This window comes from Moschus berezovskii, chromosome 14 (assembly GCF_049115385.1).
Source record: "Moschus berezovskii isolate FMDL1 chromosome 14, NW_MosBer_1.0, whole genome shotgun sequence".
Taxonomy (NCBI): Eukaryota; Metazoa; Chordata; class Mammalia; order Artiodactyla; family Moschidae; genus Moschus; species Moschus berezovskii.
This window is the reverse complement of record NC_142473.1, coordinates 81,444,157-81,468,387: the sequence shown is the minus strand read 5'-3', so window position 1 is coordinate 81,468,387 and position 24,231 is coordinate 81,444,157. Positions and strand designations below refer to the sequence as shown.

General features: G+C 48.1%; 2 protein-coding genes across 8 annotated transcripts in view; one reads left to right on the top strand and one right to left on the bottom strand.

The window, feature by feature from the left end:
• The first annotated feature begins 2,870 nt into the window (after positions 1-2,870).
• ACP2 (acid phosphatase 2, lysosomal) lies at positions 2,871-14,285 on the top strand. Of its 4 annotated transcripts, none has more exons than XM_055424044.2 (11): positions 2,871-3,413; positions 3,992-4,087; positions 4,410-4,496; positions 5,375-5,527; positions 5,637-5,735; positions 5,815-5,904; positions 6,348-6,477; positions 7,260-7,342; positions 7,460-7,566; positions 7,690-7,865; positions 8,805-9,537. In XM_055424044.2, exons 1-11 carry the CDS (start codon positions 3,300-3,302, stop codon positions 9,308-9,310), a joined length of 1,641 nt encoding a protein of 546 aa, XP_055280019.2. In that variant the 5' UTR covers positions 2,871-3,299; the 3' UTR covers positions 9,311-9,537. The 4 variants fall into 4 exon arrangements, with proteins under 4 accessions (XP_055280019.2, XP_055280018.2, XP_055280020.1 ...); XM_055424043.2 differs by having other exon boundaries at positions 2,874-3,413; positions 6,345-6,477; positions 8,805-9,535; XM_055424045.2 differs by lacking the exon at positions 8,805-9,537 and adding an exon at positions 9,546-14,285 and having other exon boundaries at positions 2,881-3,413; positions 6,345-6,477.
• Positions 10,641-24,231, bottom strand: part of DDB2 (damage specific DNA binding protein 2) — a 28,898-nt gene continuing 15,307 nt past the window's right edge. Inside the window, exons 5-11 of one of the 4 annotated variants that reach the window (XM_088843305.1) lie at positions 15,442-15,587; positions 14,064-14,163; positions 13,795-13,972; positions 13,337-13,479; positions 11,502-11,666; positions 11,317-11,362; positions 10,641-11,021 (exon numbers count right to left, since the gene is read on the bottom strand). In XM_088843305.1, the coding sequence (XP_088699431.1) occupies positions 10,972-11,021; positions 11,317-11,362; positions 11,502-11,666; positions 13,337-13,479; positions 13,795-13,972; positions 14,064-14,163; positions 15,442-15,587 (828 nt within the window). In that variant the 3' untranslated portion in view covers positions 10,641-10,971. Of the gene's footprint in view, positions 11,794-13,336; positions 13,480-13,794; positions 13,973-14,063; positions 14,164-15,441; positions 15,588-24,231 lie in introns of all 4 variants that reach the window. The other 3 variants (XM_088843303.1, XM_088843304.1, XM_088843306.1) reach the window with 3 other exon arrangements.

Sequence of the window (24,231 nt, the reverse complement as noted above, 5' to 3'; positions counted from 1 at the left end):
AAGAACTGACCATTGTGTTAAATTTCTAATATGCTGCAACCTGTTGAACTTTTACCCTATGAGACTATAACTTTTCTGTTTTCTGTTTACCTCAAGGCAAGTGGAAAAATAAGAATAGCTTACAAAAAACAGCTTTGCATTCACTTAGCAATGGCAAGCCACTCCAGTACTCTTGCCTAGAAAATCCCATGGACGGAGGAGCCTGGTAGGCTGCAGTCCATGGGGTCGCTACAAGTCAGACATGACTGAGCAACTGCACTTTCACACATTGGAGAAGGAAACGGCAACCCACTCCAGTGTTCTTGCCTGGAGAATCCCAGGGACGGGGGAGCCTGGCGGGCTGGCGTCTATGGGGTCGCACAGAGTCGGACACGACTGAAGTGACTTAGCAGCAGCGGCAGCATGTAAGAAAAGGTCATGAGATGTTAATAGGCCTCAAGGCCAGAAGATAATGTATGAATATCTACTATAAAAAAGACTCTCATAAACAGAGAAGTATGCAGAAAGCTTTCTGGTTTCGTAAAGGGCAAACTGACGTAATGTTAAGCGGACTTTGCTCACTCCCCTTTAGAACTGCACTAGTTTAGGGTATATAAACTGATGTAAAAAAATAAAATAGTCTTGATTCAGCACTCAACCAAGACTTGACTCGCTTTGTTTTCTTCCTTTTCTCACCGACGCCGCTCATCCTGAGGGTATCCCTGGACTCAACTGAAGCGGGGACTTCGGTCAATGAGTTCAGAGATGATACAGACAGCAGAAAGGAAAAAAAGAAAAGTAACATTTATTAGGCCCTACGACATACATTTATCTTTGCATGTATTATTTTATTTCTCCTTATATATAAAATCCCAATAGGTAGTTACTAGCAGGAGGGGAAATCTCAGATTTGAACAGAAGTGTAGCTGACTCAAAAGCTCAAACAAGAAATTTTCACCTCACTCCATTACACAAAACTACCTTCCCAACTGGGAAAAACAATGAACTCACAGGGGTTTAGGTTCACTTCTGCCAACAAAGGGTAGAGCAGTGGTTCCCAAACCTGGCCTCCTTTTCAGAGATTTTGATTTATTTGGCCTGAGGTAGGAAGGGGACGACAGAGGATGAGATGGCTGGATGGCATCACCAACTCGATGCACATGAGTTTGGGTGAACTCCGGGAGTTGGTGATGGACAGGGAGGCCTTGTGTGCTGCGACTGATTCATGGGGTTGCAAAGAGTCAGACATGACTGAGCAACTGAACTGAACTGAACTGAGGCCCATGTATCCATCCACACATCTATTCTTTTGCAGCTGTAGCTAAGAACCAAAGTGTGGGAACCACAGAACCAACTGGTGGAAAATATGCAGAAGCTGGGGGTCAAGAAACCAGGGCTCAGCTCTTGGCTCTAACATGTACTTGTGATGTAATCCTCACCCTTCCTGGGTTTATTTCTCACTATCAAAACTAAAATAATATCTTCTCCTTGTATCAATCCTTCCTACATCGGATATTTGCAGGCACAAAGAATACAGAAATATTTGAGCAAGTGGGAAGAAAAGCAAAAGATGAATTTAAGGGATTTTTGTTCTACGTGCCACAATTTAGTAAGCCTGGGATTTACACTCTGATATCACAACGGTCTGGCTACTTTGCAAGGAGAGTAAGGGGCATATTAAAAAGAAATCTTCAACAACTCCCGTTAATATGCAGAACTTTGACGATTAACCATGTCCTGTTCAACCCCACCCACGTGAAAAGGTTTCCTTTGCTAGAAAGCTCTTTATTGAAAATATTTTCGGGCCACTGAATATAATTAAACAATGCAGTTTGACTAGCCTGTAAGAAATAGCCCATTATAAGGACAATTTGACTAAAAATCAGAAAACCTGAGTTTTAATCCAGTCTCCTAAATTGCGTGTCTGTGGACAAGACACTTTCTCTCTTAGGATTTGTTTTCTTATCTGTGAAGAAAAGGGGACTAGGTTACATCAAGGATTCAGAGACACTGATTTATGAAGCTTATTAATGGTCTTCATGAACTTCTTGGGATTGTGTGCAAAATTCTATTTGTGTGGACATTTTTCTGGAGAAGAGGAGACTAAATTTTCATCTAATTCATAAAGGGGCCTGTGACTAAATAAGGCTAAGAACTTTTTGACTACCCAGCCCTGAGCTCTCAATTTCTACTCACTCCCCCGTAACAATTCTGGAAGCAAAGTTTAGATCCTCAAATATATGTAAATAATTCAATCTGGAGTCCTGGGGCAAAATAATGACTCTGCTTTCTTCCACATGTTCTGATCAGGTTTTATTTCTCCAATGATCTGAGGTAATAGGCTACTAGGGGGCAGATCTGAATCAAAGCATCTCAGTGGCCTTTGACCTGACTTCCTGGAGCAGTGAGTCCCTCCCCAAGCTCAGAGTCACAAAGATCTGAAGCCAGACAGGCTGCACCTATATCCTGGCAGTGAGTGGCAAGTGGGCCTCTGATTCTGTGGAAAGGCCATCTACTCCTACTGTATGATATCCTCTTTTCCCTTACCCCCTATAATATCTCCCCACTGGTCTGAAATGTCTCTCCTGAGGATTCACTGCTTTGGCTTTGCAGCCTGAACATCCTGTGCAACCCAACTCCTTTGAGAACTTGGAAGTGGACGGGTGGGAGGACAGGGAAAAGGACTGGAAGGGGAAGTGAGAGAGCACCTTAAGCTCTGCTCAGGAAATGAGCAGCAGGCTAGACTGGGACCAACCTCAGGCACACAGGAAGACCAAAGGGGCGGCACACCCTGTGCCCTACACCCCGAACAAGCCTTCTTTCGGGGAATAAGAGCCCGGGCCAAGGCTCAAATTCCACCCGAAGGAAGGCGTGGGGAGACAGGTGCCCTGGGCCACCCTTCGCCCCAATCGGCACCGGCTCTGGCTCTAGGTCAAGCCCGGCGGCACCCCCGCGGCCCGGCGGGGCGCTCGCTCTCCCGGCCACGGTCCAGCCGAATACAAGCGCCACCTTGGTACGGGGGTCTCCGTGGGCAGAGGCAAAATCCACGCTCAGGGGTCTCTTTACCAAGACGAGGTCTTCAAGCCCTTTCTGCAGGGCGAGGTCGCGCTACATTCCCACGCTCCTCCTCCAGGGCAGGATCACGAACCTCCCGCAGGAATTCCCTCCGGGATTCCTCCTCCCACCATCCCCGCCCCGCGCCTTTACCAAGATGGCGGCGAGCGCACTTCCGGCGTGTGTTCTTAAGGGTGCGTCCGGGTGGCTGCTGCAGGTGTCACCCAGAGGGTTCCAGCCTCTGCGCTGCATAGACTACGGCGGTGATGGCGGGCAGGCGGTTTGGCTGGAGCCGGGCGGCTCTTCTCCAGCTCATTCTTGGTGTGAACCTGATGGTGATGCCACCCACCCAGTCCCGGACTCTGCGTTTCGTTACCTTGGTAATGAGAGACGGGGTTGCCAGGGGCTGGCCAGTGCTAGGAGGGCACCTGCCTGCTGGTGGAGGGAGGGGCGGGGCTTTGCTGGGGCCTGGGGTCTGGGGTCTGGAGGAGGAGGGAGACGACTGGCCTGCGGGGTTGGGGGCCGGGGTTCGCAGTTTTTGTGAAGCCCTGGGGTATTTAGGGTGGGGGGGCAGGGTGCACGGAGTTCTGTATTAGAGGATAGATTGGTGAGTCTGCCTTGGGACTGGGATGTAGTTCAGTGATTAGTAAGAGATTCACTTCTAAAGCAACCTTTGGTGATTTTTTTTTCTAGCCCCCCCCACCCCCCAACAACACACACACACCTGCATCGCTTTCATTTCTTTCCCTTTCCCCCAGTACTTTCGGTTTTCCCAGGGTCTCCAGGGGCATCGCTTAGCCAAGTTAGAGTCTCTGGAGGCTGCAGGAAGTTACTGACGTCTAGGTTGGGCTTTTTCCGCAATGGGTAGAGTTAAGGCTCTCAACATGGGGCAGAGGTTGGCTCTGTGTCCACACCAAGGGGACCCTCTGACCTCTAGGCTAACACTTTCTTTCCTCAGTTGTACCGACATGGAGACCGCTCTCCAGTGAAGACGTATCCCAAGGACCCCCATCAGGAAGACAGATGGCCCCAGGGGTTTGGTCAGCTAACCAAGGTGGGTCAGGAGCCAGCTCTGTCTCAGGGTGAGCTGTAGAACCGGTGACCTCTAGAGCAGGCTGCAGAACTCACCAAACTGCTTTTTCCCATGTGGGTGCTGACTTTGGCCACATTTCTTTACCTTACTTTCATCCGTGCCCAGATTAAAATGGGCACTCACAATGCATGCACAATCAACCCCTTAATAAAAGACTTGTGGGATCAGATTAACCCACTCCTACTTCCAACCACAAGGTGGAAAGCAGCCGAGGCTAAGCCCTATTGTTCTCATGAGCCATCCCCCTCCCCCTGGGCCTCTTAACCCTTGGGTTTGCCCACAGGAGGGGATGCTCCAGCACTGGGAGCTGGGCCAGGCTCTGCGACAGCGCTACCATGGCTTCCTCAACGCCTCTTACCACCGGCAAGAGGTAAGGCTGGGAGCTCGAGAGGAAGAGGGGATCGGCTGTTCTCACACTCTGCCCGCAGGGAGACTACCGGTGACCTGGGAACTGTGGCCTCCCTCCGTGCACCTCTGGTTACAGCTGCAGGACGAGACGTCCACGCGCTGTCTGAAGCAAAACTCTAGAGGCTGAGTTGCCCCTGCTTGGCTTGCGAATAAGCCAAACTGTTCAAGCACCAAGCCCAGACTTAAGGGCCTTGCAGAGTAGTTTTTGACTCTGTGAAGTAACTCAGGCTTTCCATCCAAGTACTGTTACGGGCCAGGCACTGTGCTGGCACTGCGTGTAACAGTGCCTTAGCCAGATCCAATCTTGTCTCATGTTGTCACTGCTTCCTTGATGGCGGCCCTATCCTGATCTTGCCCTTTCTTGCTTCTTCCTCCCTTTTCACAAGCAGTTATCTCTGTTCCTCATCTTATTTCCTCTCCTGGTCTCTAAGCCAGTTATTAAGGGTGGGGAGGGGGGCACTGTGTGTGTGTGTGTGTGTGTGTGTGTGATTAAAGACAGTTTCTGCCCTCAAGGACCCAGGCCTCGATAAGGGAGACTGGTGTTGTAATAAACCAGGCAGGCTGGCAGACCCGAGAGCCTTGTTGAGTAAGCACTTCGGACTGGGAGGGGCATTTGACCTAGAGCCATTCCCTCACGAATTCTTCGCAGATGGGGGGGACAGCAACCGCACCAGTCTTGGCTGGAAGAGGGGTGGGGAAGGCCAGAGAAGGGGAGAGGGCCAGACGCCTGGTGGATTTACAATGTGCTGGTTGAACAGCAAGAACTGGGGCCCCACTGCAAGGCCAGAGCTGCCCTCACCCCCCGACTCCCAGGTGGGACTGGTGTTGTCACCTCTGCAGGTTTATGTGCGAAGCACAGACTTTGACCGGACACTTATGAGTGCGGAAGCCAACCTGGCTGGACTCTTCCCGCCCGACGGGATGCAGCGCTTTAACCCAAACATCTCTTGGCAGCCTATTCCCGTCCACACCGTGCCCATTGCTGAGGACAGGGTAAGCCTGGCCCGCCCTTCCCTTGAGGCAATGGCAGGGAGGGCTCTGGCCATTGGCCTGCCGATCCCTGACTCCTCTTCTGCCTCTGCTTACCCGCTCCGGCCTGCAGCTGCTAAAGTTCCCCTTGGGCCCGTGCCCCCGCTTTGAACAGCTGCAGAACGAGACCCGGCGGACGCCTGAGTATCAGAACGAGAGTGTTCAGAATGCAGTGAGTGGGGCTGAGGTGGAGGGCACCACCCTGACCTTCAGCCCCGGGCAGGACTGACCCCCTGATCCATGTTTCATAGCAATTCCTAGATATGGTGGCCAATGAGACGGGGCTCATGGACCTGACGCTGGAGACCATCTGGAATGTCTACGACACGCTCTTCTGCGAGGTGAGCCGGCTCAGGTCTTCTCTCACACCTCGGCAGGCCCGGGTGACCAGGCCAAGTAAAACACTGCCTGGACACCATGCCCGCGGGGGAGGTCCAGGCAAGCCACCTCTTGTGAAACAGAAGAATTTCCCTCACGGGTGAGAAAGAACCTCAGAGTGGGAAACAAGTTTGTTGATCGTCAGCAGTTCCCGCGTCTCCCCACCCAGAGCTCTCATGGCATCCGACTCCATTCTGCTGAGTCACACTTTCGGGGCCTGAGCCTCCTTTCCTGTTTCCTGCCTCCTCGACACCCTGCACCACGTCTCCCGGTTCCAGACCCTCTGCCTCCCCTCTGCCTCCCCTCACACACACACAGGCACCATCCCAGCAGGGAAGAGAACTGCTCCCGGGAGAGGCTCTGGCCGGGGCCAGGGAGCTAACCTGCCCGCTGCCACACACAGCAGACACACGGGCTGCCCCTGCCGCCCTGGGCCTCGCCCCAAACCATGCAGCGTCTGAGCCGGCTGAAGGACTTCAGCTTCCGCTTCCTCTTCGGGATCTACAAGCAGGCAGAGAAGGCCCGGCTGCAGGGGGGTGAGTGGCAAGACCAGCATGTCACTCCCCTGAAAGGACCCGACAGCCTTAGAAACCTTCTGCAGAGGGGCTTCTCACGCGCTCGCTTCTCTACCTGAAGAGTTCTCTGCTTTTTGAGGACCAGCTAACCCTAGTTATCCCGCCAGTCATCAAAGCCTCCCCAGTTCCCCAGCGCTTAGCACGTCTGTCACCAGTACCAGTGACCACAGTTAGGCTGGTGTGTGTCTTTTTGTATGTGTGTCTCTGTTCTGCCGTTCATATTCTTAAGTTTCACCCATATTAGGAAACTCTCCGTCCCCTCAAACGACTCCTTACCTCCCCCAGAGGACCACCAGGGGCCGTTCTGAAAGGCGGCCAAGAGTGATGCACAGGCCACACACTGATCTGAGCACTCAAGGGAGTGCCAGCGGCCAGACCCTCCAGCGTCTCGGAAGTCCTCCGAGTCTGCCCCGACAGAGCTCCCACAGCCTGGTGCCGCTGTCTAGTGTTCCCTGAAGTGGCCTTAGGTTTACATTCATTCCCAGCTGGAGTAGTTCTTCAAACACATGCAGGGCCTCCTAGCTCCTTTGTGAATAAATGGGCAGGTTTCTGCATCTGTGTTGAAACAGAGGTGTCTTATCTTGCTTCCTTCTGTAAATCTGAAAGTTCTTAAGTGGGATTCCTCTGACGTGTTCTCTCTGCTGGGGATCAGACCCAGGGCTGGCAGAGGGTTAGAGGCCCTCAGGTAGGTCTGGTTGGAAGACTGACGGCTGCAGCCGCTGACACAGGACTCTCTCCCTCAGGCGTCCTGCTGGCTCAGATACGGAAGAACCTGACACTGATGGCAACCACCTCCCAGCTCCCTAAGCTGCTGGTCTACTCTGCGGTGAGCTCCCACGGTCCCCAGGGGGCTCACGGCACGCAGAAGCCAGGTTTTTCCTCTCTTCAGTCTGGGGTTGGTGAGGGCGCAGCGGTGCTGATGGGAAGCCCTCCTCCCTTACAGCATGACACCACCCTGGTGGCCCTGCAGATGGCGTTGGACGTCTACAACGGTGAGCAGGCCCCCTACGCATCCTGCCACATGTTTGAGCTGTACCAGGAGGACAGCGGGTGAGTGGGGCACAGTCTGCCCTCGGGAGGGGCGCCCAAGTGGAGAGCGGGGACCATGGGCAGCCTGAGGGTACGCTGTGGGCCTGGGGAGCCACTCCCCTCGTGTCTCCTACCCACCCGCAGGAATTTCTCGGTGGAGATGTACTTCCGGAACGAGAGTAACAGGGCCCCCTGGCCCCTGATCCTGCCCGGCTGCCCTCACCGCTGCCCGCTGCAGGACTTCCTCCGCCTCACGGAGCCGGTCGTGCCCAAGGATTGGCTGCAGGAGTGCCAGCTGGTGGGCGGGCCTGCAGACACAGGTGAGCTGCCGTCTGCCTCCATGCCAGCCGAGGCCCAGGATGGCTCCTGGTTCCTGCCCAGAGGTCTCTAGGGGCTGATGCACTTCCAGTCCTGGAGCAGGTTCCCAGATAGTCTCCTTCACCCTGAGACGTACTGCTTGCCCTCAGGCGATGCCCTTTTTACCGCGTGAGGACAGCCTGGCAGCTGGGAGGGAGAGAACCGTCTCACCCTCCTGCTGCCGGGTGTCCTGGCCCTCCCGCTGGGGGCCCGCCTCTCCACTCACACCCCGGGTTCATTTCCTGTCGCCGCCACGTGGGCCCTGGTGCTTGGTGTTGCCGCTCTGCCGGATCAGGCCCATCACAGAGCCTCAGAGGCTCCTCTGGCCCACCTCCTTCTCCGGCTGCCACTCCCGTTCTTCCCCTCTTGGGTGGGATCCTTCCGAGAGTTGCCTAGGCTCCGGTGTCACCCCCGTGCCATTCATTCTCAGACTCACACTGGACAGTCTTCTGTCACCTGCCGCTCCACGCAGGTCACTGTTGTTGAGGACCGTGCCCTCCTCTTGCCCCAAAGCCAGCTGACCAGTTCTTAAGTCAGCTCCTCTCACCCATCAGCGGCATTACAGGATTGGTCGCTGCTTCTTTGACAACTTGCTTGGTTTCTCTGGTTTTCCTTCCCCCCACCCCAGGCAGCGTTCTTTACTGGCTTCTCCTCCCCCCTAACCAGCGGATGGCCCTGGGCTCATCAGCCTGGCTCCTTCCCCACTGATGCCCACTACTTGAGTGAGCTTCCCCAGCCTTATGGCCTCGTATCACCATTTCCGTGCTAAGTTCTTCCTAGGACTCGTGACCTCTTCCCTGAGCCGCAGGTTCACGTATCCGGCTGCAGACTTGAGGTCTCTACATGGGTGTCAACTAAGGCATCTCACAGTGGAGGTCTAAATCCAAATGTTCTCCCCGCAGGCTTCCCCGCCTTAGTAAATGCCGCCTCAGCCACCGAGGTGCACAGCATACCCCAAGGTGCTATTCGGAGCGCCCTCTCCCTCAGACCGCCACCTCCGAACCACCGGCATACCCCATCAGTCGAGTCTTTAAAATCCATGCTGCTGCTCCCTAGCTCAGTCTGCTATCATCTCTTGCCTGAAGTACTGGAAAGTTTCCTAACATTCTTTCTGATTTCGTTCTTGGCCCTACCAGTCTGTCAGCACAGCACAGTTAAATGTTTTAAAAGCACGAATCCGTTCCCATCACTACCTTCTCAGAACTGTCAATGGCTCCCGTCATCTGGAGTAAAACCCATACTCCACCGTGGCCTTCCAGGCCCTGCTTGGTCTGCTCCTCCACTCTGGCCTCCTGCTTGCTCCTGCTTTGGCGACGCGGACTCTCTTCCTGGACCGTGTCGAGCTAATTCCCTTGTGCATTTGCTTCCTGTCCCCCCACCTCCCCCCGCCCCCCCACCACTGGCCTGAGGACACTCTTCTCTCAGACCTTCCGTGTGTCTCAGTCAGCGACTCCAAGGCTCAGGTCGGTTTCTTGCTCTCTCAGTGACACCTTCCCTGTGACCTGCCTGGCTTTGGTTCTCTTGATGGCATCTGCCGCTAACCTATCCTTTCTGTCATGTGCCTGTCACGGCATCTCCTCTCCTAGAAGGGAAAAGCCACAAGGGAGGCTGTGCCTTGGCCACCTGTGGTCTCCCTGTTGTAGGAGCGGCGCCTGGCGTGTGGCAGGCCCCCACATGTGTTGCACGGACGCTGATGTGGCCTTTCTCTCCCCCCCGGCACCGCGCAGAGGTGATCGTGGCCCTGGCCGTCTGCGGCTCCATCCTCTTCCTGCTCATAGTGCTGCTCCTCACCGTCCTCTTCCGGGTGCAGGCCCAGCCTCCTGGCTACCGCCACGTTCCCGACGGGGAGGATCACGCCTGACAGCCACTCAGCCCCCTTCCCTCTGCCTCCTAGGGGAGGTGGGCTGGGCCCTTGCTCCTGACTGCTGCTGCTCCCCAGCCCATGGACAGGAGACCCTGGGTTGGGCCTCCCTCTGATCACCCACACCTAGATGAACAAGTGAGGCTCAGCTTGGCCCGAGGCACCTGTCACCTGGCATCCATGTGCAGACGTTAACCAAGTACTGTGTCGGACACTGGCTTCCTCCAAACAGGATTTGCCTCCTCCATGCTCCCTTCTAAGGACATGAAATGTAGACAAGTGCTCCAGTTTCACTCAGGACCTAGGAGAAAAAGACTGAAGGAGACGGTGCTTGATCTGCTTTGCCTCTCCATCAAACCCTGCTCTCTCTTCCAACCCAGAGTCTCTGGCAGATGGCCCCGAGGACACGGTCTTGCCTCTCACCTCTCAGTGCTTGTTTTAGCGGGAAGAATGGCCCAACACTGGGGGTACAAACACTGGCCGCCAGGGAACCAGATCACCCAAGAGCCAGCCAGTGAAGGTAGTCCAGCTGAAGCCACCGTTAACTCGAGTGAGACATAATGTTTTCAGCGTCTTTATCACCCCTCACCTTGAGCCGGCTGGAAGGAGGTTTGTGCTCGGGAGGGAGTCGGGGGTGGCCGCGAGGGGATGGTGAGTTGTGGTACAGAATCCTGAAACCACTGTCCTTGCCCTTAGTGGGGCTGGGATCCCTAGGTTGTGAGCTGAACAGCTCTAGACGGTGGCCCAGAATAGGGCTGAGACAGCTTCCAGAGTATGAAGGTTTGGGACTCCCACTGTGGGTTCTATGCCTTTTCTTCATTCTGGGGAGCTGAGAAGCCCTTTAACCAGATCAGAGCTGGAAGATTCATTCAGAAGCTCAGTTGGGTATGGTTTTATTGGCCATGTGAATAGCGAGCACAAATCGAAAACCACTACCTGACCCTTTGACACGCAGTGAGGAGAAAGAAGAGCAGCTCGGCTCCAGGCTAGATACAGCAGAGACCCTTGGGGCAGCGAGATTGCCAACTCTGGAGTTTCTGGAGCTCAGTCCATGCCTGCGACCAGTGCCCGTGTCGCGGTCCCAGCGCCCCAGCTCCAACTCTGAGACTCCAATACCTCAGCCCTTTAACACGCCGCCGCCTCTTGTCAAAGAACTTGTTCTCGTGGGGCTCCAAGCCCCTGCTGGGCCCCCGCTTCGTTAACGTTTCTCATTTCTGAGTCCCAGCATCCTCCGGGCTCCAAACGAGAACGTGATAACCTAGGAGGAGTGAGACAAAAGAGGCACCTTCCATCACCAGCCTCTGAGAACTTGGAGCTGGCGTGGGGAGCCTGGGACTTGGTCAGGAGACACTAGGAGACTGGGCAGCAGCCAGGCATCGCTATGACCAAGATTCAGCAAGAAGGATGGCCCTAGGTCCAAAAAGACCGTGGTCTCCTGGTTGTCATCTTCACTGACTATATCCTGGGGGTGGATGGAGCAGTGCTAAGCTGGGGTGAGCCCACACTGAACCTTGGAGAGTAGGGTGGGCTTGACCGGCCTAATGTACACTCACCCATCACGGAGGCCAATGTGTCCCCCATGGGATTGAATTCGTTGAGCTGCAGAGACAAGGGGATGAGCATGAGGAGGGAGTGGAGGGACCAGAAGAAGGGCAAGTGAGGAGTAATTGGTCATTTTTGATCCACAAGGTTGAATCCCTGCCTCCTCCCATTTATTATTTGAGGGCCCAGGCCTCACCGACATGATACCAGAAGATTCTGGGTCATACAGCTGATACATGATCTTTCCTGAGCTTCCATCAAACACATCGATCGTCCTTAATTCATGGGGGGAACAACTTTTGAAATTAGGATCTGGGTATCGGCCCACGACAATGAGGTTATACCGAGGATGCCAGCTTGCCTAGGAGATGGAGAGGCAGGTCACAGGAGTCAACGCAGAACAGCATTGAGAGGGACACCAGAAGTACCTTTGCCACTGACAACAACGGTTAATGCAACCGCCAGCAGTTTAACAACGGAGGTAAGACCTGTATGAAACAAGAACGGTTCTGAAGTGCACGTGCATCCACCATCGCAAATGGAAAATCCCCGGCTGGCCTTCCTGTGAGCCTTGGGACACACTCAGGCCTTCTCTCTGCATCTCCTGACATCGTACCAGCTGACGGGTATTTTAACAGCGTGACCTGAGTGAAAGTGATAGTACAGTCTCCCAGTCGTGTCCGACTCTTTGCGACCCCATGGACATAGCCCACCAGGCTCCCCCGTCCCTGGGATTCTCCAGGCAGGAACACTGGAGTGGGTTGCCGTTCCCTTCTCCAGGGGGGTCTTCCGGACCCAGGGATCTGCATTGCAAATAAGACCGTTTCTGGGCTCATCCCACGGCTCTCCCTCCAACGTCAGGGAGTTGAGTAGAAAATGGTGAGTGGCTGGAAAGGGTGAGGACGCCTCTGTTCCCAGATCACCCCACTCAAACCCAGCGGTTACTGGGATGACAGAACTGGATGGGATTTTCCCAAGAAAGCTTTTCAAGGAAGTTCTGAAGGGGACAAGACACGGTTAGCAGGAAGAAAGAGGTGCTACAGGCAACGGCTTGGAAAAAAGTCCCAAGTCACAGCTGGGACACTGTCGGTTGGGCTGGCTGATTGATACTAAGAGAGAGATAGGGAAGGATCAATGGGAACACCAACTGCTGAAGGGCCGACATTACAGAGAGCTTGGATTTGATTTGAGGTACGTTATGCTGTGCCAAGTTGCTCAGTCGTGTCCAACTCTGTGACCCTGTGTGACCCTGTAGTCCACCAGGCTCCTCTGTCCATGGGATTCTCCAGGCAAGAATACTGGAGTGGGCTGCCATTTCCTACTCAGGGCTGAGGTACGTGGGGGCCTTTGTGATAGCAAATCATTATAGCTTCCTGAGTACGTCCTAAGCGCCAAGCATGTTGTCACATGCTTTAAGTACATGGTTCAGCCTCACAACAATCTGTCAGTCAGATACTATTATTTCTTTTTTATAGATGAGGACATTCGGATCCCTGATCTCAGTAATTTGGTGACGGAGTCTAACCTGGGGGGCAGGGGAATGGGGTCTGCCTGCCTGAACTATGCTCTACTGACTACACAAGCGCAGGCATGAGCTCTGGAGATCTGAAAAGGGGCTGTGGTTCTAGAAAAGAATATAAACCAGACAGCGGGAGGACTGGCAGAGTTCAGACTGCTTGGTGGGGGGGCGGTGCGGCGGCAGGCATGGAGGACTTGAAGGTTGGAAGCCTTGGGGCCTGAGGCTAGAGAAGCCACAAATGACTTGGTTAACTAAGCCAAGGTAGCTCGTGGGTCAGCCGCACTCACAGGTCCCCGCAGAACAGTGGGTCAGGATCTCAGGACGTGCCCCACAGAGAGGAGATCTGGGCTGCGTAGAGAGAGCCAGGAAAATCAGCTTATCAAGGAGACATGAAGAAGACTCAGCAAAACGGGCTCATGGAGCTGGACCAAAGGTGCAGAGCGAGCCAGGGCTGGAAGAGGGCTGGGGCTGCAGGTTTCCGTGTCCACCGCCGCCTCCCCCCGACCACTTACCTTGATGGGCGTCAGGTGCTGGAAGTGGCGGTGAGGGTGTGGGATCAGGCTTGGCGGGCAGTCCCACCGGCAAGCAGAGTAAACCCGGATTTCACTCTTCTGGTCAGTGGTCAGGAGCTGGGCTCCATCGGGACTGAAATGAGCTGGCAAAGCGAAAAGCCCCTGAGCTCAAGGGACCCCAGATGGGCCATATCCTGGCCCTCACAGGCCTCCTGCAGGGGCACCTCCCTCCCACTCCTTTCTAGAGACAGTGGCAGGGCCGTGATCTGGGCTGTGAGCAAACACCCAAGAGGCTCAGCAGCTGAGGGGAGGCTAGAGACGGGGGGCGCAGGACCTCGGCCTGGCCGATGCTGTGTGGGGTTAAGGTCTGGCTGAGTGACTTCTACGCTTTGCAGGAAAGGCCCTGAAGCAGTGGGTCGGCAGGGTCTGCGGGAAGGCCGAGGTCTGGTATATCACACCTGCGTTGACAGGATGCCTGTGCGGCAGCGAGTGGAGGAAGCTGGATTTCCCTCTAACCTGGCGCAGGTCCCAGATTTTCACCGTTTGATCTACAGAGGCTGTGGCCAGGAGCCAGTCACAGCACGGGTTCAGGGCCACATGGGTCACCTTCTTTTTGTGCATTCTCAGATTCCAAAGCTGTGGACAAGAGCTCGGTTCAGGCTGGGGCGCAGAACCGAGGCTGGGGCTCCGGAAGGGAAGGGGAGGGCCTGGGCTCGCGAGAACGCACCTCCCTGCCGTCCGTGTTCAGCAGGATCACGTGCCCCACATTGTCTCCCGTGACCACCACTCGGCTTTTGACAGATACATCCAGGCTGCAAAACCAGACGCTGGAGGGAGAAATTGTGCTGTAAGACTCTTAGGGACAGAGGCAAGTTGCATTTATTCACTGCTGCAGCTCATGTCTCACGTACAGTAGACAGTCAATAAATATCTGTTGAGTGAATGAAAATCTTGTCACGGACTCCCGGTGAGAAGCACTCAAGACTTGTCCACCATCCCGACAAAGGGTACGGGGGTGGTGGGGCTCAGAAACTTGTCCAGTTACTTCTAGGTTCAGGATCCTCACGTGTAAGAGTCCCTGGAGCAGCCAAACCCAGAGCTGTAAGGTGAGTCCTCAAGTCGGGGCTTGCCCCCTCGAGCCCTGAGGAAGATTCAGCTATTGTTTTCTCTCTCCACTCTCCACCCTCTGGATCAAAGGAGATGACACTCCAAACAGGGACTGCCCAACTCTGCTCCTCACTGCTGGCTGGAAAGGAGCTCCTGCCCCCTTCTGAGCACTTAGGGAAAAAGCACACTGACTCGGAACCACCTGCTGTTTCTGTTCCTCAGACCACCTGATATGAAGAGACTGGGGTCGGGGCCAGGGCCGGGGGTATCCTGACTGATACCGTCAGGAGAGCCCAGATTCACATTTCCCCCTCAAATCTCTGCTACCCTGCTTTCTGCATCCCTTGTAAACATCTTTCAGGAGGAGGGCCCCTTGTGGAAGAGTAAACCATCTGTCACCTAGCCCATTGCTCCTGTATTTCCTGCCCCTGTGTGGCAGCCCAGTGCTAGGTAGAACCCCACACCCTCACACACCTGGGGAGCAGAATCGTATCTCTGACTGGAAACCACAGTACTAGCATTTTGTAATTTCTCTAGCCGCTTGCTCTTGGGGAGTCCAAAGTGCTTTGTGGACATGATTCTATCCATTTAGGCTTCCATCAAGTAGATGGCAAGGTCATTAAACCCCACTGAAAGCAGGGAATGGAATCTTAAGTTCTTAGTTCCTGCTCCAGGCTTGAAGTAGTTTTCTGGAATAATGCCATGTTGACCTGTCCAGTGAGAATCCAGGTCTATCTAGTCAGATACAGGAAGGACTGACAGAAGAGCTGAGACCGTTCCCTTGCCAAGAAAAGCTGAGTTTCTAGAACCCATCCCTGAAACAGGAACCCACCTGGCCCAGAGGAATAACAGCTAAAGAGTCAGGGAAGGGTGAAAAGGAGCTAACCCCTTTCTTCCCTGTGCCAGGTTTAGGGAAAAGAAATGGGATCCGGGTGCTCTCGCCACAACTACACCAAAAGCCTAGAAGCCCTTTCCCCTCTTGAGTTAAAACTACTCACTTGCAGGTGTCTGAGCTGGCAAAAACTCGGAGAGTGTTGCCTTTAAAGTCTTGCAGCCTAGTTGTTCCCTCCATTGAGGAGGTGAAAAACTGGTTGGTATTGAGAGGGTTAAACTTCAGCCCAGTGATGCTCCCTCCAGCTCCAATCTAACACAAGGAAGAAAAAAGTCAGTGAGTGACACTGGCCCGTGAAGCGGACAAAGCATGGATGCACGTCCTGTGCTTGGACACACGAGCCACCCAGGCCACACTTGGGGCCGGGCCAGCTTAGACGCCTAGACACTAGCATGCTCTCCACAGCACTGTTCTTAAGTTTCTCCTTTTATACTTTTTAACGAACATACAGTAAATTGGTTGTTTCTGTCATACAGCTTTATGAATTTTAACACAGAGATTTGAACCATCACCACCACTGCCAAAATCAGGATGCAGAACAGTTGTGTCATTTCCCCCCCGAATCCCTCGTGCTCTCCCATTGCAGTCACATCCTCCCCGACTCCTCACCCCTGGCAACCAGGGATGAGTTCTTCATCACCATACAAGTTTTGACTTTGATGGACTGTCATATCAATGACTCGTGGTATGCAGCCTTTTGAGACTGGCTTCTTTCATTTTTCTCGGTGTAATGGCCCTGAGTTTGACCCAGCCTGCTCTGTGAATCTACAGTTCACCCCATTTTATTGTTGAATATCCTACTGTGTGGATGTGCCATAATGGATCACACAAGTACTCTTTTCAGAAGAGCTTCAGCTTGGAACAGCGGCTGGGTTAGGTGGCCTGGTGTCAGACCTGACCTCCTCATTTTTGCAGACATACCAGATGATGATGATGAAGATGATCATGATAGCATTGGTAGCATAACCTTATTAAGTGCTTATTATGTATCAAGTGCACTGTTTTTAAGAACTTTATATCCTCCAGGCTCCTCCTCCAGCTCTCCTGTATGTTGTTGCTATCGCAGCCTTACTTCTACAAGGCCTCTTACATAGCATTCACTTAACTCACTCAGCATACTAACTGGCACTTTCCATCCCCTCTGTAAAACATTCTGACTGATGCCCATGGTTCACCAAACCCTTGCTGCTAGTAAGTTAATCTGCTCCCACTGGCTGAGTCTATGCTGATGAGGGGTTAATTGTGTTTGTTCTTAAACCTAGATATGTCAGTTGTACTTTGTATTGTAATCATGTAATTTAACTAAAAATGTAATTTATGAAACATTTAAACTTTAAACACAAAACATTTCATTCAAATGTAATTTAATTAAGATTGATGAAATATGTGCAAAAAGAATGACCACTGTGGTTTCTATGAAATCCATATTGAACACTTTGGAAAAACTACATAAAAAAGATTTGCTAAAATAAGAGTTGTTGAATTAAGCATGGGAGAAATACTTGTAAACAATTAGGGTGGGAAATAGTGAAAACTTAACAGAATCTGCAATCAGAGTGCTTCACTACTGATTTTAAATTATGTCTCCACTTTTGGGAAATGGAAACTAGACCCTATAAAGTATGCCTTATGGATTCGGTTTATGTAAGACCAAGTGAACCCGAATCAGTGAACACGTACTATGAGAAAAGTACTGGCCCTATGTCAAAGCATTAGTAATAAACACTTATGTAAACATTTTAAGGTAAAATGCACGCGTGTTCTTCTAGCAAGGGTGGATTAAGTAGTTGTGACAGCTCTTGCACTGAGAAGGACTGCATAAACCTGGACAAAATACAAAAAAGAAAATGTGTTTGAGACGTTCCAATTCCTGTGACGGCGGGTTAGCTGGTTTCAGGCCAACCTTCTGTCAAGAAAAGCTAGAAAAGGTAGATAAGGTATATGTTCTCAAAGAAAAGTTTCTGAAGTCAGTGAAGAGCTGTCAGGGCACCAAGGACCTCCCAGTCCAGCCTCCTAGAGGGAAGAGAAGCAGAGAGGTTAGTCTGACATTTTGATGCTGCTTTTGCTCCTGAAGCCTATTCAGATGAGAAAGCTGTATGGCTGAGAAATTCAGAAGTTCTGTCAATCTCAAAGGAGGCAAAAACAGAGTTCACACCTGTCAAGGGGGAAAGGTTTTAGAAGAAAAAAAAAAAATGCAGTTTTTAGTTAGGATCCCTGAAACCCTAGAAATAAGAGCAAACGAAACAGACCATCCCTTATGAAGACTGAAGTCCACATTCAAATCATTTCAATCTCTGATTAAGATGATTTGATTCTACCTGACCAGGCTGCCAGAGAGAAAAAAATTCTTTTTGCAAGAGCACTCAAAACTTCAAATTATATCTCTGCAAATTTTCATATGCAATATTTGGCATCAAATCTAAAATTGTCCAGCGTATCAGAAATCAAGATCGAATAACCAACCAAGAGAAAAAACACCGGCTTAAAGATACTCACAGAAGATCCAGGTATTGGTGCTATTAGACACAGGCTTTAAAATAATTGTAATTAGTATACATTTTAAAAAGGGACCTAATTAAAAAATGGACAAAGAGAATTCCCTGGTGGTCCTGTGTTTAGGACTTGGTGTTTTCACTCCCATGGTTGGCGTTCAATCCTTGGTCAGGGAACATGGTGCAACCAAAAAAAGGACAAAGGATTTCAACAGACATTTCTCCAAAGAAGATATACAAATAGTGGCACATGAAAAGATGCTCAACCTCATTAGCCTGGGTAATGCAAATAAAAGTCACAATGAAATGCTATTTCACATCCACTAGGATGGCTACAAACAAAAAGACAATGAGTGTTGTAAGACAGCCTATGGAATGAAAGAAAATAGTGCAAACTATATCTGATGAGGGATTAGTATCAACAACATATAAGGAACTTGGACAACTCAATAGCAAAAAAAGAAGAAACAAATAATCTGATTAAAAAAAATGGACGAAGATTGAACAGGCATTTCTCCAAAGACATACAAATGGCCAAAAGGTATATGAAAAGGTGCTCAATGTCCCAAATCATAACAGAAATACAAAATTATGATGAGTTATCACCTCACACCTAGTTAGAATGACTATTATCAAAAAGACAAGAGATAACAAGCACTGGCCAAGATGTGGGAAAAGGGAACTCTGGTATATTGTTGATGGAAATGTAAATTGGTAGGGGCATTATGGAAAATAGTATGGAGGTTCCTCCACGAAAAACTTAGAAGAAGGGAGCTACCAAACTATCCAGTTAATTCTGAGTATATATCAAAAGGAAATGAAATGAGTTTCTCAGAGTTCTATCCTTCTGTGTTCATAGCAGCATTATTCACAATTGCCAAGATACAGCAACAATTGCTGATATGAATGGATAAAGAAGATGTGAGATATATATATATCAAGTGGAATATTATTCAGCCTTAAAAAAGCAAACCCTGCCATTTCTGACAACATGGATGAACATGGAGGACGTTACACTAAGCAAAGTCAGACACAGAAAGATAAATACTGCATGACCTCACTTATATGTGCAAGCTAAAAAAGTCACTCACAAAGGCAGAGAATAGTGGTTGCCAGGGGCTGAAAGGGGGTAGGGGAATGGTGAGATATTTGTCAAAGGACACAAAATTTCAACTATTCATGAGACCTAATGTATAGCATGGTGACTATAGTTAATAACTGTATTGTATATGTGAAATTTTCTAAGAGAATAGATCTTAAGTGTTCTCGGCATACACATACAAAACTATGTAAGATGATGGATGTTAATTAATTAGCTTGATTGTGGAAATCATTTCACAATATATACATGTATTAAAATATGCTGGGACTTCCCTGGTGGTCTAGTGGTTAGGACTCTGTGCTTTCACTGCTGGGGGCTCAGGTTCCATCCCAGGTCAGGAACTAAGATCCCACATGACACAGCCAAAAATAATAAATAAAGCAAAAACAAAACCACAGTATGATGTACACTAAATATGCACAATGTTTATTTGTCAGTCAAGGATGTGAAGGAACTGAATCCCTCCTACATTGCTGGTGGGAAAGTGAAATGGAGTAGTTGCTTTGGAACACAGGCAATTCTTCAAAAAATTAAACATACAATTACCATATGGCCCCAAAGATACATATACCCAAGAGATATATATTCAAGAGAAATGAGTATGTATGTTGATATAAAAACTTGTATGCAGATATTCACAGGAGTATTATTCACAATAAAAGTTAAAAAAGCCTAAAAAATCAATGACCCAAACATCCATCTCAAGAAGCTGTAAAACAAACAAGCAGCTAAAACCAAAGAGAGTAAGAGGAAAAACAGAAATGAATGAAATAAATACACTGTGGAGAAAATCACCAAAGCCAAAAGTTGGTTCCATGAAAAGACTAATATAATTAAATGGATAAATCCCAGCTGAGAATGACCAGACAAAGGAGAGAGCACAAATAACCAATTCAGTGGATGGAAATGACATCTCAGACATTTTAAAAAGTAATAAGAGGACATCATAAACAATCCTTTGCCAATAAAATTGAAAATTCGGAGGAGATAAGCAAATTCCTAGAATAGTACAAACTTGCCAGACAGAAGATGAAAAGCAAAAATCTGAATAGTCTGATATCTATTAAAGAAATCAAGTCACAACTAAAAACTTTCTTGCAAAGTAAATTCCAGATCTTAATGGCTTCAGTGGTGAATGTACTAAATATTTAAGGAAGAAACCATCTTTTTAAAAAAAAAAAAAGTTTATTTTCAAATTACCTCAAACTCATAGAAAAGTTGTGAGAACAGCACAAATGGAACCATTTGGTAATAAATTGCCAACATGAAGTCCCATCACACTCAGATACTTTACTGTGTACTTCCTAAAAGAATATTCTCTGACATAGCCCCAGCAAAACCAGCAAAACTCATGGTATTTAAAGTAGTTCAGACTCATAGAAACAGAAAGCAAACCTGTGGTTGCCAAGGGCTGGAAGGAAGGGGAAATGGTGAGCTGTTATTCAGTGGGCACACGGTCTCAGTTTTACAAGATAAAAAAATTCTAGAACTCTGTTGCAAAAAATGGGAATACAGTGTTAACTGTGCTCTTAAACATGGTTGAGATGACACATTTCAGGTTATGTGCTTTTACCGCAGTTTTTAAAAGAAGCATTATCACTTGCTAGAAATATAATTGTAAAGGTTAAAAAGTGGGGAAAAAGAACATTTAAATAAAAAAATAAAATTTAACTAATAAACCAAAACAAACAAAAAACAATCAGTGTAGTTTTTTTAATAGTATAGATAAGGAAAATCATATGCTGACCTCAATAGACACAAAAGTATTTGAAAAAATTCAATTATCATTCATGATAACAGCTTCTGGCAAACTAAGAATAGAAGAGGAACTTACTTAATCTGATAAAAGGTATTAAAAACAAACAGGCTCCCAGGTGCATACCCAAGAGAACTGAAAACAGTTTTTCAAACAAAAACTTGTACATAAACGAACATTCATGGCAGCTGAATCAAAATAGCAAAAGGCAGAAACAATTCAAATGTTCAATGACAGATGAGTGGCAAAATAAACTTTGGTATATTTATACAATGGAATATTATTCAACCTCAAAAAGGAATAAAGTGCTGAAATCTGCTACAATGTGGATGAACCTTGGAAATATTATGCTAAGGAAAAGGAGTCAGACCCCCAAGGGCAAATATTGTATAATTCCATTTACATGCAGTACCTGGAATTGTGAAACTCAAGAGACAAAAAACAGATTAGGGGGGCTGGGGAAGAGGTACTAGACAGTTATTGTTTAATGGGTATAGAGTTTTATTTTGGGATGAAAAAGTCCTGGAGATGGATAGTGGTAATGATTGTACAATATAAATGTACTTAGTGCCATTGAATTGTATGCTTTGAAATGGTTAAAATGGTAATTCTCATGTTATATATAGCTTATCACAATAAAAAGCAGCAGAAATTTTAATGATAAAACATAAAAGCCTTCTATAATCAAGAACAAGATAAGAATAGCCTGTTAGAGCAAACATTCAACAAGGTACTAGAGGTCTCAGCCAATGGAATACGGCAAATAAAAAAGTGTAAAAATGGTAAAGGAAGAAATCAAACTCTCATGATTTACAGATGACAAGACTGTATAGGAAAAAAATTTAAATCCCTCAGAGAAACTATTAAAATTAATATGAATTTCTACTTCCAACCATGACGGAGTGTCAGAAATCAGACATATCCTCCTGCCTTAACACAACTGAAAAAATAGAAAAATACATAAGTTTTCACACACTGGCCAACAGGCAACACAAGAGGGAAAAGAATGAGGCAACCATGTGACTGCCCCAATTTAATGCTTGGAGAGAGTATCCAGGCTGCAGCATAGGCAGGGAGGACCCAAACAGCCTAATAGTCTCAATGGGCTCAGGAGACACTTGGGAAAGCCAGCAGGGCAAGAATTTGTATGTCAAAATGCTGGAGAGGTTGACGTGGAGAGCATTATGGATATTTTTAAAGGGGTCCCCTCAGGCCTTTGAGTAAATAATATTGTGTAACTGTGTATAAGGAAACTATATAAGGCTGGGGCAGGAGAAGGGAGACATCAGAATTTAATAGAAGGAAAAATCCTCGGAACGGTCTATATTCTCACCATACAGAATGAAAAGATTCTTAACATACAGAACATCAAGCAGAGTCCTCAGAAGGGTATTGTCTCAGGGTGAGGCCAAAATCTAGACTATAGGCTGCCTTAGACCCATGCTAACTGGAGTGGACTGAATAATGGGTAATTATCCAATTACCCAAGATATCTATGCTGTGTGTGATCCCTGGATCTTGTGAATATTTAGATGACAAAGGAAAAGAAAAATCATATGAGGAGGAACACAGAATGAGAGCAGACTTCACATCAGAAATCATCTTTAAAGTACTAAAAGAAAAATAAAAAATCCTGTAAACCTAGAATTCTACACAGCAAAAATACCTTAAAAAACCCCGCAAAATAAAGACTTCCATGGACAAACAAAAGGAAAAAATAAAATGCATCACCAACCAACCTACATTACAGGAATTATTAAAGAAATCTCTTCAAGCAGAAAACAAAAGGAAGTCTGAATCATACAAAGGAATTTAAAAAACTTGAAATGGCAAATATGTGGGTAAATATTAAAGTTTTTTTCTCATTTAAAAAACATCTTTAAAAGATGCCTACCCTGCGACCCAGCCATTCCACAACCAGGTATTTACTTGGGAAAAAATGAAGACATACACCCACACAAAGACGTGTACATGAAATCTTCATAGCAGCTGTACTGGTAACAGTCAAAAGCCGGAAAAAGTCTAAAAGCCCTTCGATAGATGAATGGATAAATAAACTGGTATATCAATACACTGGAATACTACTAGAAACTACTGATACAGGCAAAAATATGGATGAACCTCAAATATTCATACTGCATGAAAAGAAGCCAGGGGAAAAAAGAGTCTATATCATATAGCGCCATTTATATGGGGAGGATCTTCTGGAGGAGGGCATGGCAGCCCACTCCAGTATTCTCAACTAGAGAATCCCATGGACAGAGAAACCTGGAGGGCTATAGTAGTCCATGGGGGTCACAAAGAGTGGGACGCAACTGAAGCAACTGGGCATACAAGCCATTTATAGGCCTTGAAAATGCAAATTTATCAATAGGGATAGAAAGTGGACCAGTGGTTTTCAGGTGACAGGACAGAGAGTAGAAAGGGAAGGATTACTAAGGGTATAAGGAAACTTGGGGAGGTGATGGATATGTTCATTATTTTAATTGTGGTGATGGTTTCATGGTTGTATACATATTTATATACATCAAGACTCATCAAGTTGCACACTTTAAACATGCAATTTATCATACATCAGCTATATCTCAATAAGTAACAAAAATCAAAAAGATAATTGTGTAAAGCAAAAATCATAATGTATTGTAAGCTTTACAAAGTATGTAGAAGTAAAATGCAGGACAGTGAGAGAAGGGAGAAAATGGAAGTCAGTACATAGTTTTAAGAGCCTTATAATACATATAAAGTTGTATAATACTATTTGAATGTTCACTCTTACACTAAAAATGTAGATTGTGGGGAAAGTCCCTGGCGGTCCAATGGTTAAGACTCCATGCTTTCACTGCTGAGGGCCCAGGTTCAATCCCTGGGTCAGGGAACTAACATCCTGCAAGTCTCATGGTCAAAAAAAAAAAAAAAGATGTACATTGCAAACTCTAGAACAATACTAAAAGAAAGAGAAGGGAAAGAAGAAAAGTGTAACTAATAATCCAATAAGGAAGAGAAAATGGAATCACAAAAAGTATTCAATCAAAAAGAAGGCAAGAAAAAATCATGGAGCAAAACAATGAGACAAATATAGAAGATAACAGACTTAAATCCAATCGTATTTATAACTAATCATATTAAATGTAAATGGATAAATGCTTCAATTAAAAGGTAGAGACCGTCAGAATGGATTTTTCCTTTTTCACCATGCCATTCAGCTTGCAAGATCTCAGTTCCCCAACCAGGGGCTTGAACCCCAGCCCTCAGCAGTGAAAGCACGGCGTCCTAACCACTGGCTCACCAGGGAATTATCAGGTTGCATGTTTTCTAAAATGCTATCTACAAGAAACATTTTATATACAAATACATTAAGGATAAAAGGGTGAAAAAAGATATACAATGCAAGTATTAATCATAAAAAAGCTGCATGGCTACATGAATATCAAAGAAATAAAATTTCAGAACAAGAAATATTACCAGGGATAAAAGGAGACATCTCACAGTAACAGAGGTGTCAATTCATCAAAAGGACATAATTCTAAATGTGTAAGCACCTAATAT